Source organism: Protobothrops mucrosquamatus, unplaced genomic scaffold (assembly GCF_001527695.2).
Source record: "Protobothrops mucrosquamatus isolate PMUCROS unplaced genomic scaffold, P.Mucros_1.0 scaffold804, whole genome shotgun sequence".
Taxonomy (NCBI): Eukaryota; Metazoa; Chordata; class Lepidosauria; order Squamata; family Viperidae; genus Protobothrops; species Protobothrops mucrosquamatus.
Window position 1 is genome coordinate 158884 of NW_015387070.1, and position 18827 is coordinate 177710.

Below are 18827 nucleotides of genomic sequence, written 5' to 3' on the forward strand. Positions count from 1 at the left end.
GTCACATGATGTCTCACTTAACAACGGCAGGTGATCTGTTTAATGACCATAGCAGGAGTGATGTAAGTCCAGCATGGTCTTGGGATGTTTCTCTTAATGAGTGCATCACTTAGCGACAGAATTGCCAGTCCCAATTATAGTTGTTAAGTGAGGACTATCTGTATAAGTAATCAATTTGGTTAATGAAAACAAATGATTTCCTTCACCTTCTGTTTTCTAAATCTTTGTTGACTCTGTTGTCTGGGATTTATGGAATAGTTAACAATTGGCTATCAATGATAGAACAAATTAGAATCTTACCTATATATTCGATGCAACATTCTAAAAACTATGAATATTTGTGTTGTTTTGCTGTATTATCACTGTCACATTTTCTGAAATATTGCCCTAGCATGTTTGTTGGCATTTTTCTATAATTACTAAAAATACTATTTCAGAAAAACAGTTTAGTAAAATTTAAATAATTTTTTTCCCATACAGAGATGTCTAGCTCTGTTACTGTGTCTACTAAGGAAGAAAGCATCAAGAGTTTCAACAGTGACCTACAGTTATATGATAAAAATACAACACATGAACTCAGGCCTGAAAAATCAATTTATTCCAACAATTTAGACAAGAAAGAGGAGAAGAGGAATATTCCAAGCTTCCTCAAACACGTGTCCAATGTTGAAGTCAGTGTAGGAGATCTAGCTAAACTTTCTGTTACTGTTACTGGCAATCCAAAACCTCAGATACAGTGGTTTTTCAATAATGTTAAAATAACATCATCTGCAGACTATAAATTTGTGTTTGATGAGGAAAGCTACAGCCTCATTATTCTTTCTGCAAACTTTGAACATGAGGGAGAATATACTTGCATTGCCAGTAATAGTCATGGTGAGACAGCTTGTAGTGCTTATCTGAAAGTAAATCCTAAAGGAGGTAGCACAGAATCAGAGATAATCAGGGCAGTTTCCACAGAGATGATAGGAGGGCCTCAATCTCCACATTTTGTCAGAAAACTAAATCCTGCTCATTTTGTGCAAGGTGCTCCAGCTGTGTTTGAATATAATGTTATTGGAGAGCCAGCTCCTATAATTCACTGGTTTAGAGGAAATGATCAAATTTTCTCCGGTGTACATTACACCATTATCCATAATCCAGATGGTTTTGGGTCTCTAACGGTGAATAACTGTCAAAGGGAAGATGGAGGATTATACTTCTGTAAAGCAAGCAATATCTTAGGTGAAGCCACAAGTAGTGCCAAACTTATTATTACCCAAGATATTGAAGATATTGTAGATGTTGCTCATAAGACTAGTAATATTGTGGCTGCTACTTCATTAACTGTGAGTGAAGTGAAGGAGTATTGTGGCTTCCTAGAGCAACACTCAGAGGCCATTCAAAGCTCACCACTACTTCAGGTGTTTAGTTCTAAATGCCCTCAGATTTCTGATATTTGTTTACCAGTTATGGAAGAAGCAAACCGTGAAGAAAAAGAAAAACAGTTGCCAATGAAGCTGCCAGAAATAATCAATCCAGAGTCTGTTCGGGAAGAAACATCTCCATTAATTTCTATTCTTTCTGAAGAGAAATATGGGATAAGCTTGGATGAATCTCTCATATTCTCAGCTCCAAAAGCTGAAGAAGCTATCTCAGCCCAAGAAACTAAGCAAGAGGTATATATTTCTGGAGCTGACAGCATCCAAAAATTGTCCAAGGAAAGCTCTTTAGCAGTCCATGTACATAAGTCAGAGAAGGGGGTACTAGTGCAGGAAGAACACAGTTGTTTCCAGTCCGTTATAGCAACCCAGCAATATGAGATCCATGAAGCTCTTATAGGGACAATTAATAACCTGGACACACTTGAAAAGGTTCAGCCAACCCAAGAATCAATAGAGGCACTGCAGGTCCCTCTGATTGCCTCTGAAGAGATATTCCCCAAAGAAAAGACTTTTGAAGCAACTGTGGAAGAGCTTCAAAAAGGCTCCCTGAAGCACGACAACCTTGTGAAAGCAAACCTCATGGCAGAAGAAAAACAGAAGCTCTCCCACGAGCTCACCGAAAGAATTCCTCAGTTAGAAGGCACAGTCCTAGCAGAGGTACAGAAGGAAAGTGGAAATCCGCTGCATTTGCCCATTGTGTTTGAACAAGCAACCCTTCCTAAAGAGGAGCATTTTAGTACTGAGGTACCACCAGAAGATGAAGTAGTATCTAGCAAAAGCCAAAGTCTGCTTCACAGCTTAATAGTGGAAGAGCAGCTTCCCACCACAAGCGAAGAAGCTAAGCTTCTTTCTTCCCTGGGGGAAGCTGTCAGTCTGCAGCTTGTCAAAGAGCCCGTTTCTGTATCACATCTCCAGATCAACAACTCTGAGCAAGTGTTGTCTAAGGAAGACATTTTGACTTTACCAAAACCTGAATGTCAAGCTGCAGTACAGAAAGCAGAAAGCATGATTAAGTGTACCGCGAATTGGGAGGAACAGAGACCAATCTCTGCAGATACACTGGAGGCCACTCGGTATGGGATCGCTGGAGAAAAATCTTTGGCTACATCAGAGCCTCAGCTCCGTAAGTGTTTGACTGTCGTGGCAGAAGAGTGGCCACTGCCCAAAGAGCAAATACTTCCTCAAATGGACACGGAGAGGAAAGCAGCCCTGAAGAAGGATGACTCTCAGATGGTTATGCAGGCTTCAGTTATCACTGAAACGAGGGCCTTGGCTGCAGGGCACATTAAGCCATTTAAGGATGTTGAGGGCAAGAATTGTGGGATAACCTCTGAGCTCAAACTAGTGTTGGAATCTGTATGTGTTGAAGAATGTGGTGTTCCTATTGAGAACGCTGATCTCTTAGAAGCCACAGGGCAAGATTTTGCAGCACGAATCCAAGAAGGACAGTCAATTAGGCTCCCGTTAATACTAGAAGAAAAACAGCCTTTCAAGGAAGAACACCTAAAGGAACTCACAAGCCCAGAAAGTCAACATACGACAGTCCACAAAGAATCAAGAATGGTAATGGGAGTGCCCCAAACTCTGGAAAACCAAACTCTTTCTAAAGAAAGCCAACTTGCACAAGAAACTCCAGTGTGTTGCAGCCTAGATATGAAACCCCCAGTAAGAAGCGCCTTAAAAACAGCTCTAATAAATGAACATCATTCATTTTCTTTCGACACTTTCAATGATATAGAAAAGATTAAATTAAAAACCATAAAAATAGTCCAAGAACCTAAACATACCTTGTTCATCTGCCTTGTTACCAAAGAAAGTTCAAATACTGCAGAAATAAGTCTTCCCTTTGACAGAATATATTCTCATAAGGTTACTATAAGAAATGAATTGCAACCTCCATTTCAGCCTATTATTTATGAAGAGAAACACATTCTGATGGCAGATGAACCCAAAGTTATAAAGGAAACTAAAAGCTACAATTTGCTTGTTATTTCTTCACCTTTCAGAGAAATACATTCAAGTATTGTAACTGATATGCCCATTCAAGAGCAAACAGTTGGGGATCTCACTGGTTACCCTGAGCCCCAATATGCCAGAATTAGTCCTGAATCCAAACTACAGCTGGAGCAACTTGTGTCTGCACAAGAAGTCAAAATTCTTGCTCTAAAGGAGCAAATTAAAGATGATAGTTCATCAATGCCTGCCTCAGCTGAAAAACTAATTTTCTTTCTAAAAGTGGGAGAAAGAAAAGAAGAACATAACAAGGAGACTCATTTATTTGAAGCTAAGGAACAAAAAAATAGAAGTCCCATCCTAAACCTAGGTTTGAAGGACACTGTTGTTGAGGAAGGTGATGGGGTACAATTTACTTCCAAAATAGCAAATGCTGAAGTGGTAAATTGGTATTTTGAGAGTAATCTGATATTTTCAGACAGTGAGTTCGAGTGTTTGCAAGAACATGACACCTATACACTCATAATCAACCAAGCACTAAAGGAAGTACATCAAGGGGAGTACACCTGTGAGGCTCTGAATGAAAATGGAAAAACTACAGCAACAGCAACACTCACAATTGTAAAAAGAGGTTGGAATATGAGGATGAGATATTATTTTCCTTCACTGATTTTCTAACTGAGTAGAATACATACCTAGTCCTTATATTAATATCCAAAACAGACTTCCGTAGGGCACCACAAACTAATCACAAAATTCACCCTTTTGTTTTTTCCTTAGTGTGCCTGCACTTTCACTCTCCAGTTCCTCACATATGCTAGTACCTACTTTAGTCTTTGAAATTATTGCACTGTATTCTTCATTTTTTTGGTAATATAATCACAGTACATTAATCATAATTTCTTTCAGAAATAGTGGCGAGATCATTTGTAATTTATAATCATAATGTGTAATTATTCTTTTTTTAAAAAAAGACTGCATGTCTTAAAATTTCAACCCAATATCTACAGAGAAATTATTCACTCTTTTCATGGTTACAATAAGAAAGCACATACTCAGGAGGAAGTCCCACTGAAAACTGTGGGACTCTCTTATCAGTTAAATAAATATAGAAATTCCACTATGTGGTGTGAACATTTTTCCACTTGCTTCCCACGTTTCATTTTGCCACTGTTTCCACACAACCTGGTGTAATTTTGTATATACTTTTTTGCCTGTCTTATTGTAGTAAGCAGAAAACTTAGTACCTTAAAACCTTCATTCTGCACTTCAGTGGAGCCTTGTGGTAACCTGGTCATTGCCACATCACAACCACTTGTAGTTTGTTTCATTTCTAACTGCCATTGTCTTCTACAGTTGCTTTCCTTGAATTGTGCACGGACAGAAATCACCCATCCTGTTCCAGTCGTCACTGAATTAACAGCAATTTGGAATGATACCTTCTTGTACACTCTTGTTGTTATTCATGTACATCTTGGTGACTGCAACTTTTTTTTTCTTTGCTTTCAATTTTAGTTGCACCCATGCTAAGAAGAAGGTTAGAATCCCAAGAGGTTGCTGTGAACCATCTTGCCAAGTTTACTTGTGAGATTGAAATGGCACCAGATGTACGATTTCAGTGGTACAGAGCAGGACGGGAAATCTATGATGGTGACAAGTACACCATTTATACAGCTAATTACATATCGACTCTACAAATTCCAAGACCTCAAGTTGTGGACTGTGGTGAATACACCTGCAAGGCATCCAACCAGTATGGGAGTGTGAGCAGCAGAGCTACATTGACAGTAACTGGTAAGGGTGCCTGACTTTTAGTTTGCTTTCTGATCCCATATTGGGCATTATTTATTATTTATTGCTATGGTTTAATGTACTCCAGATGTAATTTTGAAGAATGGAGAGAAGGTGAACCAGTTGGGTCAAAGTGTTGCAATTTATGAAGTTTTTTGCTTTCAGAACTGTTTTTAAAATGGAAGGAAAACAAGCAAAAATGTGTTGGGATATCACAGTTAGTGTACAAGCAATGCTTACATCAATGTCCACAAGTCTCCATTAACTAAAAAGCTGCTGGTGGAACGGGGTCCCCTCCCTGTTCAGCTGGACTGTCCAACCCCTTCCATAGAACATAATGGAGAGAGTCACATAGCATGAATGGGTTGTGGGTTGTTTTTTTCATCATATTCTTCTCAAACCTTTCTTAAATGTCTTCTGTTTCCTGAAGAAATTATATATTTAAGTAATTCATTCAATCACAAATCTATATACTATAGGTGCATCTGGTTTGAATTACTACCTGCATATTACAAAACCTATGAGAGTTGGGACAGGAAATAACTTAAGAGTCATCTTTAATAAATAAAGGATATGTTACATGTGGATATTTCTCTCTTTTAAAATATTGATGCAAGTTTTTTAAGGAAATATGCTTGTTGCATCTTTAAAAAATGCTACTGTAAGATTTCATGCAACCCTTATTATAGGATAGTTCTGGAATGTAGCTAAACTAATAACACGGGAACCTAACTTTACAGCAAAATTACTCTTTCTGGATGAAATTCTAAGTCTGGAAATGCACATCATGTCTAGAGATAATAATTATGCTAAATATATTGGCTGTTGGGGATTGTTATTTCATGTTATGTAAGTCTTTTCCTTTTATGGGAGAGAAAACAGCCCTGCATATTTGCCTAGCCAAACAAGTTTCTTCCCCTCTCTTTTGCAGAAGCGTTTCCTCCAACTTTTGTAACCAGACCTGAATCTCTTACAACTTTTGTGGGTAAGAGCGCCAGGTTTCCCTGCAGTGTGGCAGGCACGCCTGTGATAGACACCGTGTGGCAGAAGGACGGCACTCCCATCTCTTCCACAGAACACTACAAAATTTTAGCATCTGACACCAAGCATAGTTTAGAGATTGCACATCTCACAATCAATGACAGGGGGGTATACAGTTGCAAAGCCTCCAACAAGTTTGGAGCAGACGTCTGCCAGGCAGAATTAACCATTATCGATAAGCCACATTTTATTAAGGAACTGCAGTCTGTGCAGTCTGCAGTCAATAAAAAGATACGTCTTGAATGCCAAGTGGATGAAGACAGAAAAGTAACTGTCTCCTGGACTAAAGATGGCCACAAAATACCTCCAGGCAAGGATTACCGGATCATGTTTGAAGACAAAATAGCATCTCTTGACATCCCACTGTCCAAAATTAAAGATTCAGGCACATATACCTGCACTGCCACAAATGAAGCTGGAAGCAGTTCCTCATCTGCAATGGTAACCATAAAAGGTAAGAAAAAGATTTGCCCACACAAATGTTCTTTGTGCTCTCTTTACTAATATTGTAATATTTACCTGTCAAAATTAGAAGCTGGACAGGAAGTATTTTTAAGGATTTTTTTTCCTGCTTCTTCAACTTTGGTGCACTATTTCTATATCAACCATAATGCTTTAAAATCTTTTGCCATAATGTTAATACGCTAGAGTAAACCTTAAGGTATGACAAAATAGAAGTGCATATATTTTAGTAGCATGAATGAAAATCTTTTTTTTTCTCCTAGAGAAATCTTGGTTACATGTTCTAAAAGTCAAATTCTGAATAATAACAGAAACTGGAATCAATCCAAAACTGACCGCATGCTCCTGGATAATTTTTGTTGTACTCTTCATATTTAATTGATCTTCTAAGATCAATTCTTTCTGAATTCTTTCTGTAGAGCCACCATCCTTTGTGAAAAAAGTGGACCCCTCTTACTTGTTGACTCCAGGAGAGTCAGCCCATCTTCAGTGCAAAATCAAAGGGTCTCCTGTGATCCAGGTGACATGGTTCAAAAATAACAAAGAAATTAGAGAGAGTGATACATCCAGGATGTCCTTTGCCAACAACGTGGCTGTGTTAGATATTTCCAACATGAAAGTGGACGACAGCGGAAGTTACTCCTGTGAGGCAGTTAATGATGCTGGCAGTGACAGCTGTAACACTGAGATTGTTGTAAAAGGTTTGTTCTTCTACCCACTGATGCTTTCTTATGGAGATACTGTTTTCTACGCATGTGTTTCACCAGCCGCTAATTCTTTATTCATGCTTTGATGGTTTTGTAGAACCTCCTGCCTTCATCAAAACTCTTGAGCCAGCTGAACTAGTGCGAGGAACAAATGCCATTCTTCAGTGTGAGGTTTCTGGTACCGGACCGTTTGAAATCTCTTGGTTTAAAGAAAAGAAGCAAATTCGCAGTAGTAAAAAATACCGCTTGGCTTCCCAAAAGTCTCTTATTTCTCTGGAGATTACTTCATTCAATAGCGCAGATGTTGGCGAATACGAATGCTCTATAGCCAATGAAGTTGGAAAATGCATTTGCAGTGCAACATACATACTGAAAGGTCAGTGGGTGATCAAGAGGACCGCATGAATCTTTTAACATAAGCAGAAGGACATTCTTTCTTGGAAACAGTTTTTCCTTGCTTAGCCAGCCTTTTGTTGCATTTCTTTCCTCATCCATGGTTTACTGGTATAAGGAAAAAGCAAGCATCTTTCAAAAGAACCCCAGAGTAAGAGTGTTTCCCCCCCCCCCAATATTTCAAAAGACTGTTTATTGATCACTTTGGGTCGCAAATGTGTACATTGCCCAGATCTCTTATTTGCATTAGAGACACTTCTTTCGGTTTCAGCATTCACCAATGTGAACAAAGCAGTTCTAAGTAGCTCGAATTTAAGATAGTTACTAAAGGTTTCAGGCACAGGTAAACATGAGATAAGCACCCTAATGATGAAGTGGAAGAGATTTGATGGTTGAACAGGCTAATACTGCTTCAGAGCAGCAAAATGTCCAGTTTTAGCAGCAGCCAAACAGTTTCTTCTTCTCCCATCAAAAACCTGAGGATTAACAGACTGGCAGGGAATGGGTCATGCTCCTTAAAAGAGAAAACAGGATAGTATAGCACAGATCAACTCATTCCTGTCTTTGATATATAATATGAATGTACTGTAGATGTGCCAAATGCAAACATTTCTGCCTTGGAACTGTGTTTCCTACTTCTTTAGCTCCCCTATCCTCAGAGATAAAATGTTGTGCATGAAACATTTGGGATTGCATGGCAGGTAATAATTTCTTTCCATCAAGATTGTAACATTCTCTTTTCCTTTAAATCTATTTTGGTGTCCTATAGTTATAAACATAAAGGATATGATAAGTACCGCAATACAAGATCTTTTCATTTTCTTTCAAAAGTCTGTCATACAGCTTGTATCTAATGTGAAATAATAAAAAATATTTTTTTTCTTATTTAAAATTAGAGCCTCCATCTTTTATTAAGAAAGTTGAAGATGTGACTACGCTTGCTGGAGAGACAATCTTTTTGCAGGCAGTTGTGAAAGGCTCAGCTCCTCTTTCTGTTACTTGGATGAAGGGCAAAGACATTATTAAAGAAGATAACAAAGTCAAAATTACCTTTGAAAATGGCCTTGCCACTTTGGAAATCTCAGGTGTCCAGGTTAATTCTAGTGGTAAATATACCTGTCTGGTTGAGAATGATGCAGGAAGTCAAACTTGTTTTGGACAATTAGCAGTTAAAGGTCAGTTGAGGAACATTTTAACATCTCACAATCCATACATGGGCAAGCTGTTTGTGTTCATTCGGTAACGATCCCTGTTTAATTCTTTTTTAGAACCTGCAACAATTGTTGACAGAGCGGAATTTGTGCAGGTGACAGCTGGGGACCCAGCAATTTTGGAATACACAGTTGCAGGCACCCCGGAGTTAAAAACAAAATGGTTCAAAGATGGAAAAGCCCTGGTTTCCAACAAAAAGTATAGAATCAGTTTTAAAAACAATGTTGCCCAGTTAAAATTCTACACTTCAGAATTACATGATACTGGGGAAATCACCTTTGAAGTTTCTAACGACGTTGGACGGAGTGCATGCACCACCACGTTTAGCGTGATAGGTTGGTAGACATCTTTAGTCTAAGAGATCACTACTGCAATTCTCAACCAATTCTGAATCTTTTGTGAAACACTTCTTGTATAATATTGGCTTTTTTTCTTTGCCTTGCCTTAAAATAGATCGCACTCTTCCTCCATTCTTTACCAAAACTCTGCGGAATGTTGACAGTGTGGTTGGGGGCACCTGTCATTTGGATTGCAAAGTGTCAGGCTCGCTTCCAATAAAGGTATCTTGGTTTAAACATGACAAAGAGATCACTCCCAGCGCCAAGTACGCAATACGGTATGAAGAAGGCTCAGCGTCCTTGGAAATCAAGAAGTTGGACACCAAGGATGTAGGCGTGTATTCTTGTAAAGCCACCAATTCTGCAGGCAGTAAAGAATGCAGTAGTGCTTTGGCTGTAAAAGGTGTGCCATCTTTTCTGCCTTCTTTTCTTGGTGTTTCTTTCCAAAAAGTGTTTGTCAACCATTATTTACTTACCTTTTTTCAAATATGCCTTTCAAACATTGTTTAGAACCACCTAGCTTCATAACGGAGCCAGAATCTCAAGAAATATTGCCTGGGTCGACAGTGCGTTTGAAGACTACTTTTAAAGGAACAGCACCATTCTCTGTGCAGTGGTTTAAGGGTGATGCTAAATTAACCACTGGAGGAGCTTGCTATATCATGACTGAAGCCTTCTCAAGCTACCTGGAACTCTATGCAGTAAAACCTGCCAATTCTGGTGTTTATGCGTGCAAAGTCAGCAATACGGCTGGTTCCATTGAATGCAGCGCACACTTATTTGTGAAAGGTTTGCACTCTCTTTCTCTTATTACCTTTTATTTGGGTGGATATCTGAAATATAAAATGTTTGCCTCCTATTTTAACTTCTTTCTACCACTCTTTCAATGGCTCTCCTTAATTTCACAGAACCTGCTTCTTTCTCAGAAAGGCTGGAGCCTTCACTGTTATTTAAGAAAGGAGAATATGCCCAGTTGGACTGCAAAGTAAAGGGTACCCCTGAACTCAAAATCTCTTGGTTTAAGGATGATCGAGAGATTAAAGAGAGTGACAAGTACAAGATGACTTTGATGGATGCTACAGCAGTACTCAGTCTGTTGGATGTCACAATTGAAGACAGTGGTGTATATATGTGTGAGGTGAAAAATGATGCTGGGAAAGAGACATGCAGTAGTATGGTAGCAGTAAAAGGTGTGTTTGTATGTGTATCTTAAACACCCTTCCTGCCAAATTTTCTCAATAAGACTGTTGAGTCTTGGAAAGATCCGAAAAAACAATTTACCATTCCTACTCTCTTTTTTCTGTCTTGTACTTTAGAATCACCATATTTTATCAAGGAATTTGAACCCAGGGAAGTATTAAGAGACTCCGATGTAATACTGGAGTGTGAGGTCTTAGGTACTCCCCCACTGGAGGTATATTGGCTAAAGGACAACAAGCCTGTGAGGAGTAGCAGGAAGCACAGAATAACCACTGAGAAATCCTTATTTAGCCTCCAAGTGTTCAAGTTTGATTCTTCAGACGCTGGTGAATACCAGTGCAGGGTAACAAATGATGTAGGAAGCTGTGTGTGTAGCTCTGAACTGGCCCTGAAAGGTTAGTGCTACTTAGAAAACCTGTCTTTTTATGCTAATATTCTTGATGATGTCGCTATTCACTCAATATCTGTTCTTCCAATAGAGCCCCCACAATTTGTGAAGAGAATTGAGAACATTAGCTCTCTCCAGGGAGGCACTGTAGTGTTTCAGGCAACAGTTAAAGGCTCCATGCCAATAACAATTTCGTGGCTGAAAGACAATGATGACATTATTGAAGATGACAACACAAAAATGACTTTTTTGAACAATGTGGCTACTCTCATGATCCGAGCCATTGAAGTGAAGCATGATGGGAAATATTTCTGTCAGGCAAAAAATGAAGCCGGCATCCAAAGATGTTCTGCTTTGCTAACTGTGAAAGGTCTGTGTAGCTTACTCTCAGTTGCAGGATACACAACATTATCTTTAGTCAACAATACAGCTCATATTTATTCCTGTATTTATTACAGAACCTGCCACAATCATTGATAAAGCTGTTTCCATTGATGTCACGGAAGGCGACCCCGCTACATTGCAGTGTAAATTTTCAGGAACAAAAGACATTAGTGCCAAATGGTTCAGAGGTGGGAAGGAACTAACCTTTGGCCCTAAGCACAAGATCAGTGTTACTGATACAGTTTCCATGTTAAAGATTGTCTCCACAGAAAAGAATGATAGTGGTGAATACACATTTGAGGTTTCAAATGATGTTGGGAGCAGCAGCTGTAAAGCTAGCATTAATGTCTTAGGTGTGTATAATATATTTCTCTTTTAATGGCACTTCGGTTTTTTTCGGGCTACAAGGCAAACATAGACGGCTTGATCTAATTTGTTTGTCTTTGGTCTGTCTTTGATAGATCTGATCATACCACCTAAATTCACCAAAAAGCTAAAGAAAATGGATAGCATAAAGGGATCTTTTGTTCACCTTGAATGTATTGTATCTGGGTCACATCCAATAAGCATCCAGTGGTACAAGGATGGCCAGGAGATAAGTGCTAGTGAAAAGCACAAATATTCTTTCCACGATAATACAGCGTTCTTGGAGATCAATCAGCTGGAAGGCTCAGACAGTGGATCTTACACTTGTGAAGCAACAAATGAAGCAGGACAAAACCAGTGCAGTGCATATTTAACTGTTAAAGGTTTGGATGTTTGGCTTTTTCTTATTGGCAAATCATTTTGCATTTTTCTTTCATTTTGAATCTTCTTCATTCCAGTATCACTGATGGGTGACCTTTGGGGGGCATTTTTTCTTCTCACTTTTTGTAGAACCCCCAAGCTTCATCGAGAAACCACAATCACAGGATGTTATACCCGCTGCTAGAGTCCAACTCAAAACTCTTGTGAGCGGTACACCTCCTTTACAAATAAAATGGATCAAAGATAGCAAAGAACTCCTTTCGGGGGCCTCTCGCTCAGTGTATAAGGATGACACTTCAAGTGTATTAGAACTCTTTTCAGCCAAGCTATCCGACTCAGGAAATTATATCTGTCAAATCAGCAATGATGTCGGATCAACTACCTGCAAAGCAACTCTCTTTGTGAAAGGTCTGCATTTTCTTTCTCCTGTGGTTATTAATTGCATTTTTACATAGAGTTATCATATGCAAGGAAAGGATGCACAGATATCGCTGTGTCCTTCTTCTCAGCTCTTAAAAATGCCAATTATGTTTTTCAGTATATCCTTTCTGAATACGTTTTTCCCCCTTCCAAATTTTAGAACCACCCAGGTTTATACAGAAGCCTAGCCCTGTAGTAGTTTTGAGGAAAGGGCAGTCTACCATTTTCGAATGCCAGGTAGCCGGCACACCTAAAATCCATGTGGCTTGGTATTTTGATGGGAATGAAGTATTCGACTCTGATAAATACGAAATCTCCTTTGTGGACAACATTGCCACTATTAAGATCATCAATGCCATGGTGGAGGATAGTGGAACTTATATATGTGAAGCTCGTAATGATGCAGGTAGCAAGAGCTGCAGCACTGAACTGAAAGTGAAAGGTGAGTCGCCTCTTCTGGCTTCGTTCACCTACGGTGTTGGATTTCCCTTCTTTTTTCCCCCTGAGATGGTTTTGTTTTCTTCTTCCAATTCAGAACCTCCCACATTTATAAGGGAGCTGAAGCCTGTGGAGGTGGTGAAAAGGTATGATGCTGTATTGGAATGTGAAGTCACAGGCACCCCACCCTTTGATGTGATCTGGCTAAAAAACAACACTGAGATTCGAAGCAGCAAAAAATATACCATGGTTGATAAACAGTTTATATTTGCCCTTCAAACAATGAACTGTGATTCCCAAGATGCTGGTGAATACCAGTGTGTTATATCAAATGAAGGCGGAAGTTGTTCATGTAGCACAAAAGTCAGCCTGAAAGGTCAGTTTACATGTGGCAGTATGGGAGAAAATGTCCACCAAAGATTTTAGGGTTTTTTTGTTGTTTTTTTGTTACTTCCTCTTCTTCAACACAATTTTAAAACTTGTCTTGGCTTGTCTTTAAAACCGCAGAGCCTCCTTCATTCATTAAGAAGATAGAAAATATCCACGCTGTTCTGAAGGAATCTGCCACATTTCAATGTGTCGTGGCTGGTTCCCAGCCACTAACGGTATCTTGGATAAAAGATGAGAGAATCCTTGAAAATGATGAGAACTTCCATATTACATTTGAGCAAAATATTGCAAAACTGAAGGTCAAGAAAGTTGACCTTAGTCACAGTGGGAGATACACCTGCCAGGCAAAGAATGAGGCAGGAGTTGAAAAGTGCTTTGCTTTACTGTTAGCACAAGGTGTGTGAGTTTTTAATCTCTACTTTGAATTGAATTCCCATCTTCTGCCTACTATGCATAGGAAGACTTCAACACATTTTTGTTTTGCTTCTTACTTCAGAACCTGCTCAGATCATAGAAAAGGCAAAAACAGTTAAAGTGACTGAAAGAGACCCAGTCACCCTGGAATGTACTGTGTCAGGAACCCCAGAACTTCAAGTCAAATGGTTTAAGGATGGAAAACAACTTATGCCCAGTAGATTTTACACCATGAGCCTTGACAATAATGTGGCCAGTTTCAGGATGGAATCCGTAGTGAAGGAAGACAGTGGTGTCTATACTTTTAAAGTTGAAAATGATTATGGAAGCCAAACTTGTGAGGCCGTTGTGACTGTACTAGGTTTGTATTTAGCTTTACTCCAATTAGCATTTCATTTAAGTTTTTTAAATATTTCCACAGAGAAGCTCGCAAACAAGTCACTATTTGTCTTTTTCCTCTCCCTCTGAGCAGATCAAGCAATTCCACCCTCATTTACCAAAAAATTATCAAAAATGAGTAAAATTCTCGGATCATCTATTCATATGGAATGCAAAGTTTCTGGATCACTTCCAATTACAGCAAAGTGGTATACAGATGGAAAAGAGATATCTGACAGTGCAAAATACAGAAGTTTGTGCCATGAGAACACCGTATTGCTAGAGATTAATAATCTAGAGTTGACTGATTCCGCAAATTACACTTGCAGTGTGACTAACATTGCAGGAAGCGACTCGTGTAGTGCCATCTTAGCAGTGAAAGGTTTGGATTCCTATTTTCTTTCTCAATTCTGAACTGTATAAAATCCAAATCTTGCCCAGTTTCAATTTCACAATAATCCGTTAACCTGGTTAAAAAAAAAAATTAGCTTTAGAATGTAACTTCTTAACATCTTGTTAATGCGTTCGGTTCTTTCTTTCTTTTATGATGATGTCTTTTGGTCCACATTTCTCGTGCCAAAACTTAATCCATTCTGTTATCTCTTAAAATGTTTAGAACCACCAAGTTTCCTGGCAAAACCAGAGAGCCAAGAAGCAGTTCCTGACTCCACCGTGGAATTTAAAGCTGTTTTAAAGGGCACACCACCTTTTAAAATAAAGTGGTTTAAAGAAGACTTAGAACTTGCACCTGGACCTAACTGTGCATTTGGCATTGAAGGGTCAGCTGGTTTCTTAAATCTTTATTCAGTGGACGGCTTAAGAAGTGGGAATTATACTTGCCAAGTATCCAACGACGTTGGCAGCGATTCTTGTACAACCACACTGATTATAACAGGTGTGCTAATGGCTTCTGTGTTTCTTCTTTCACATCTTTCTTAGGCTTCCTTTTGATGAGGTTTTTTTTTAACGGCATTCCTTTGTGTATTGTAAAATGCACAAAGTATTAATACACAAAACTAATGGGACAATTGGAGTTCTCTTCTCTTTGTTGCTATACAGCATAAATTTCCTTTCTTTCTCTTTTACTATATACAGTAAATAGAGGGAGGATGTGCCTTTCCTTGCTATTCATCCACTTTCAATGTTTGTTCTTTCTTCTTAGAACCTCCAAAGTTTGCTAAGAGGCTCGACCCACTCAGCGTCGTGAAACACGGTGACTTCACGCGATTTGAGTGTAAAGTCACTGGTTCTCCCGAAATCAGAGTGGTATGGTACAGAAATGATACTGAGCTCCATGCTAGTGAAAATGTCCACATGTCATTCGTGGATTCTATCGCAGTTCTCGAAATGAGGCATCTTGGCATCGAAGATAGCGGAGATTACATATGTGAAGCACAGAATCCTGCTGGCAGGGCAAGCTGCAGTACAAAGCTTCTAGTAAAAGGTTAGCAAGTGCTTTTCTGCCTTCTTTTTAGTCAATGTCTATTTTCCTAAGCTAATTGGGCCAGACCCAGTGGCATACGGCCACCAGAAAAAAGGACAGATAGCAATCGCATTTAGGCTTAGGTGTTTTTCATCACTCTCTGGGCAGTTTACAATGTAGGAATAATATTTGCACATTGCCCACAACAATCTGGATCCTCATTTTACCGACCTAAAGAGGATGGAAGGCTGAATCAACCTTGAGCCGGTCAGGATTGAACTCCTGGCAGTAGGCAGAGTTTTGCCTGCAATACTGCACTTTAACCACTGCACCACCAGGGCTCATTATATAGATACTGTAGTCAAACTAAAATCCTCTTCCTTCCTGCAGTTCCCACAATCTGCAGAAAAACATTAGGATACCCTGCAGGTGGGAGGACAGGAAGAAGAATCCCATTTCCAAAGTTGAAATCCTGACATTAGATGGAGTCCAATGTAAGGATGCTATAACATTGTCCTCAGTCAGAACAGGGCCCTTATTTTCCATTCAACGAGAATTTTCTAACTTATGGCATTTGCCCTATTTATTTATTTATTTCAAATGGGCCATCTTTTGGAAGGGGGCAGAGAATAGAGATGGCATGGTATTTATTGGGAAGGGGGATATAGAAGATAAATGTATGAATCCTCTTGGAGACTAATGTCATGGCTTTATAGCATAAACTATCAGAAAGTCATTATGTCCTCAGAATTGCTTATTTAGCTATATATATCTTAGGGATACGGAGCCACAAAAATAGGACAAATGACCTATTTTCCACCATTGGCTATTCTTGATCTAAGAGACTTGGTTGCAGTGGTTATAAGGATGGAGATGACCATCAAACCTTTGGCATATCAGAGGAGATCTGGGTTTTTCTTCATAAAATATCCATCCCCTGCATCCCTTTACCTTTTTGACTTGGCATTATCATTGAGATGTCAGTCTTATCTGACTTTGATAAAGTTGATAAACTTTGACAAAGATGGGCCATGACAGATTCACTCTGTCGCCGCTCTGGTTTTATTTACAACAAACAAATATTATAAGTAACTTTCCCATAAGTACCTTTTTTAAAAAAATGGAATCTGCTTCTCTCTTCTTTCTAGAACCTCCCGTATTTAGCAGAAAACCATCTCCGGTAGATACGCTCAAAGGTACTGAAGTTCGCCTGGAGTGTGAAATCTCTGGGACTCCACCATTTGATATCACATGGTATAAGGACAAGAGGCAAATCCGCAGCAGTAAAAAATACAAGGTCACATCCAAAAACTATCTTGCAAATGTCCATATTCTTAATGTTGAAACCTCCGACATTGGTGAATATCAGTGCAAAGCTAAGAATGACGTGGGAAGTGACACTTGCATTTGTACTGTAAAGCTGAAAGGTAATCATCTCTTGTTCATATAGAATATAGGCCTTCTTCTGTATAAGATTGGCCAAGTGTTTTGTTCCAGGGGATCTTGATGTCCATTGCCTCTTTTCTTTTCAGAGCCACCAAAATTTGTCACCAAAATAAACAGTCTGACTGTTGTGGTGGGTGAACCAGTAGAGTTACAAGCAACAGTAGAAGGCTCTCAGCCTATTTCAGTCATATGGCTCAAGGACAAGGAAGATGTCATCCGAGAAAGTGAAAACACTGCAATAACCTACCTGGACAACATTGCCACTTTACAGCTTGCCAAAGCAGAGCTGTCAAGCGCTGGGAAGTATATCTGTCAAGTCAGCAATGATGCTGGAACCCGTGAATGTATGGCTACTCTAACAATCTTAGGTTGGTAATCACAGAGATTTGTCTTTTTTTTTTTTAAGAAAGACCTACTTTTAAAGCTGAGTAGTCCAGATATCAGACCCTTGATAATTTTTTAAATTGTGATCATAATTATGTTTATTTATAATTATCAATGTGCAAGGGACATTATGGAGTGCATGAAAGAGGAGGCAACTGCCCCTCCCCCAAATTGTACAATCTATAATCAGTGCAGGAGAACAAAGGAGAAAAGAGAGGAGATATGGCTGTGGAAGGGGTAGATTGGCTTATGATTACATCAGAGTAAATGTACTTACAAGCTTAGACATAGTAAGACACAAAGAGAAAAGAACTTGGAGCTTCTTGGGGAATTTTACTGTCTTTTTGCTAGCATTTGAATTATGTTACAAAAATCATTTTGACCTAGGACATCATCTTAAATTTAGCTCAGAAAAGCAACATGGAAACTGTACCAATGAATGTGATTGGACTTTTATTGCATCCAGAACATATTAATTACTGAATTACAATGTTTTGATGCCTTAGTATGTTTTATGCAGATGCCATAAACAGGTATCATTTCCCTTCCTAAACATAATATTTGAAGGTATGATCTGGGTGCCTGTATTCCAGAAAATGAAAGCCATTCATAGGATTATCCTCATTCCAATGGAATTGGGCAGCCAATAAATTTAAATACAGTAAACAATAATTCTAAAGGAAATAGTGAAAGGAAAGAAAGCCATTTTGAACGTAGGCTTCTGTGGCTATAAGAGCCCTGTGTCTGATGAAACAAAGAGATTTACGGTTGGATCTTGCTGTATCTTTTTCCAGAGCCTGCTGTCATTGTAGAAAAGGCTGAGCCAATGAACGTCACCGTAGGAGATGTCTGCACCTTACAGTGCAAAGTGAGCGGAACCCCTGAGCTTTCAGTCGGCTGGTTTAAGGACGGGAAAGAACTAATAAGCAGCGACAAATACAGAATTGTCTTCTACAAAAACACGTCTACACTTAAAATTCTTGATTCAGAAAGTGAAGACAGTGGCTTATATACCTTTGAGGTGCAGAACAACGTGGGCAAAAGTAGCTGCACTGCGTCAGTTGATGTTCTAGGTTGGTTTTGATGCTTCTTTCCATAACATTTTTTACTAGACAAATTATTCCAGCATTCCTGGAGGATCATTATTTTGCTTTATTCCTCTTAACAGATCGGATCATTCCACCCTCTTTTACCCGAAAACTAAAAGAAAGCCATGGTGTGCTGGCTTCTTCTGTGCTTCTTGAATGCAAAGTTGCAGGATCTCTACCAATTACTGTTGCTTGGTTTCATAATGGTCAGAAGCTCACTAGTGGTGAAAAACATCAGATCACCTTTTCTGACAACGTTTGCTCTTTGCAAATCGCTTCCCTGAACCTATCTGACACAGGGGCCTACATATGCAAAGCTGCTAATGTAGCAGGCTCCAATGAGACCAGGGCTGTTTTAACTGTGCAAGGTCAGTAGCTGGCTAGCTCTTCATTGAAACCGTTTAAA

At 39.1% G+C, this 18827-nt stretch overlaps 1 protein-coding gene across 1 annotated transcript in view; it reads left to right on the forward strand.

The window, feature by feature from the left end:
* Positions 1-18827, forward strand: part of TTN (titin) — a gene marked incomplete in the record, with an annotated part of 304338 nt that overhangs the window by 75471 nt on the left and 210040 nt on the right. The window contains 26 exon segments of the mRNA XM_015818849.1: positions 481-4008; positions 4893-5171; positions 6100-6663; positions 7091-7372; positions 7476-7754; positions 8668-8946; positions 9040-9318; positions 9437-9724; positions 9832-10110; positions 10230-10511; positions 10638-10916; positions 11001-11279; positions 11368-11646; positions 11755-12042; positions 12170-12448; positions 12621-12902; positions 12996-13274; positions 13406-13684; positions 13785-14063; positions 14175-14462; positions 14697-14975; positions 15243-15524; positions 16652-16930; positions 17036-17317; positions 18128-18406; positions 18502-18789. Of these exon segments, the coding sequence (XP_015674335.1) occupies positions 481-4008; positions 4893-5171; positions 6100-6663; positions 7091-7372; positions 7476-7754; positions 8668-8946; positions 9040-9318; positions 9437-9724; positions 9832-10110; positions 10230-10511; positions 10638-10916; positions 11001-11279; positions 11368-11646; positions 11755-12042; positions 12170-12448; positions 12621-12902; positions 12996-13274; positions 13406-13684; positions 13785-14063; positions 14175-14462; positions 14697-14975; positions 15243-15524; positions 16652-16930; positions 17036-17317; positions 18128-18406; positions 18502-18789 (10839 nt within the window).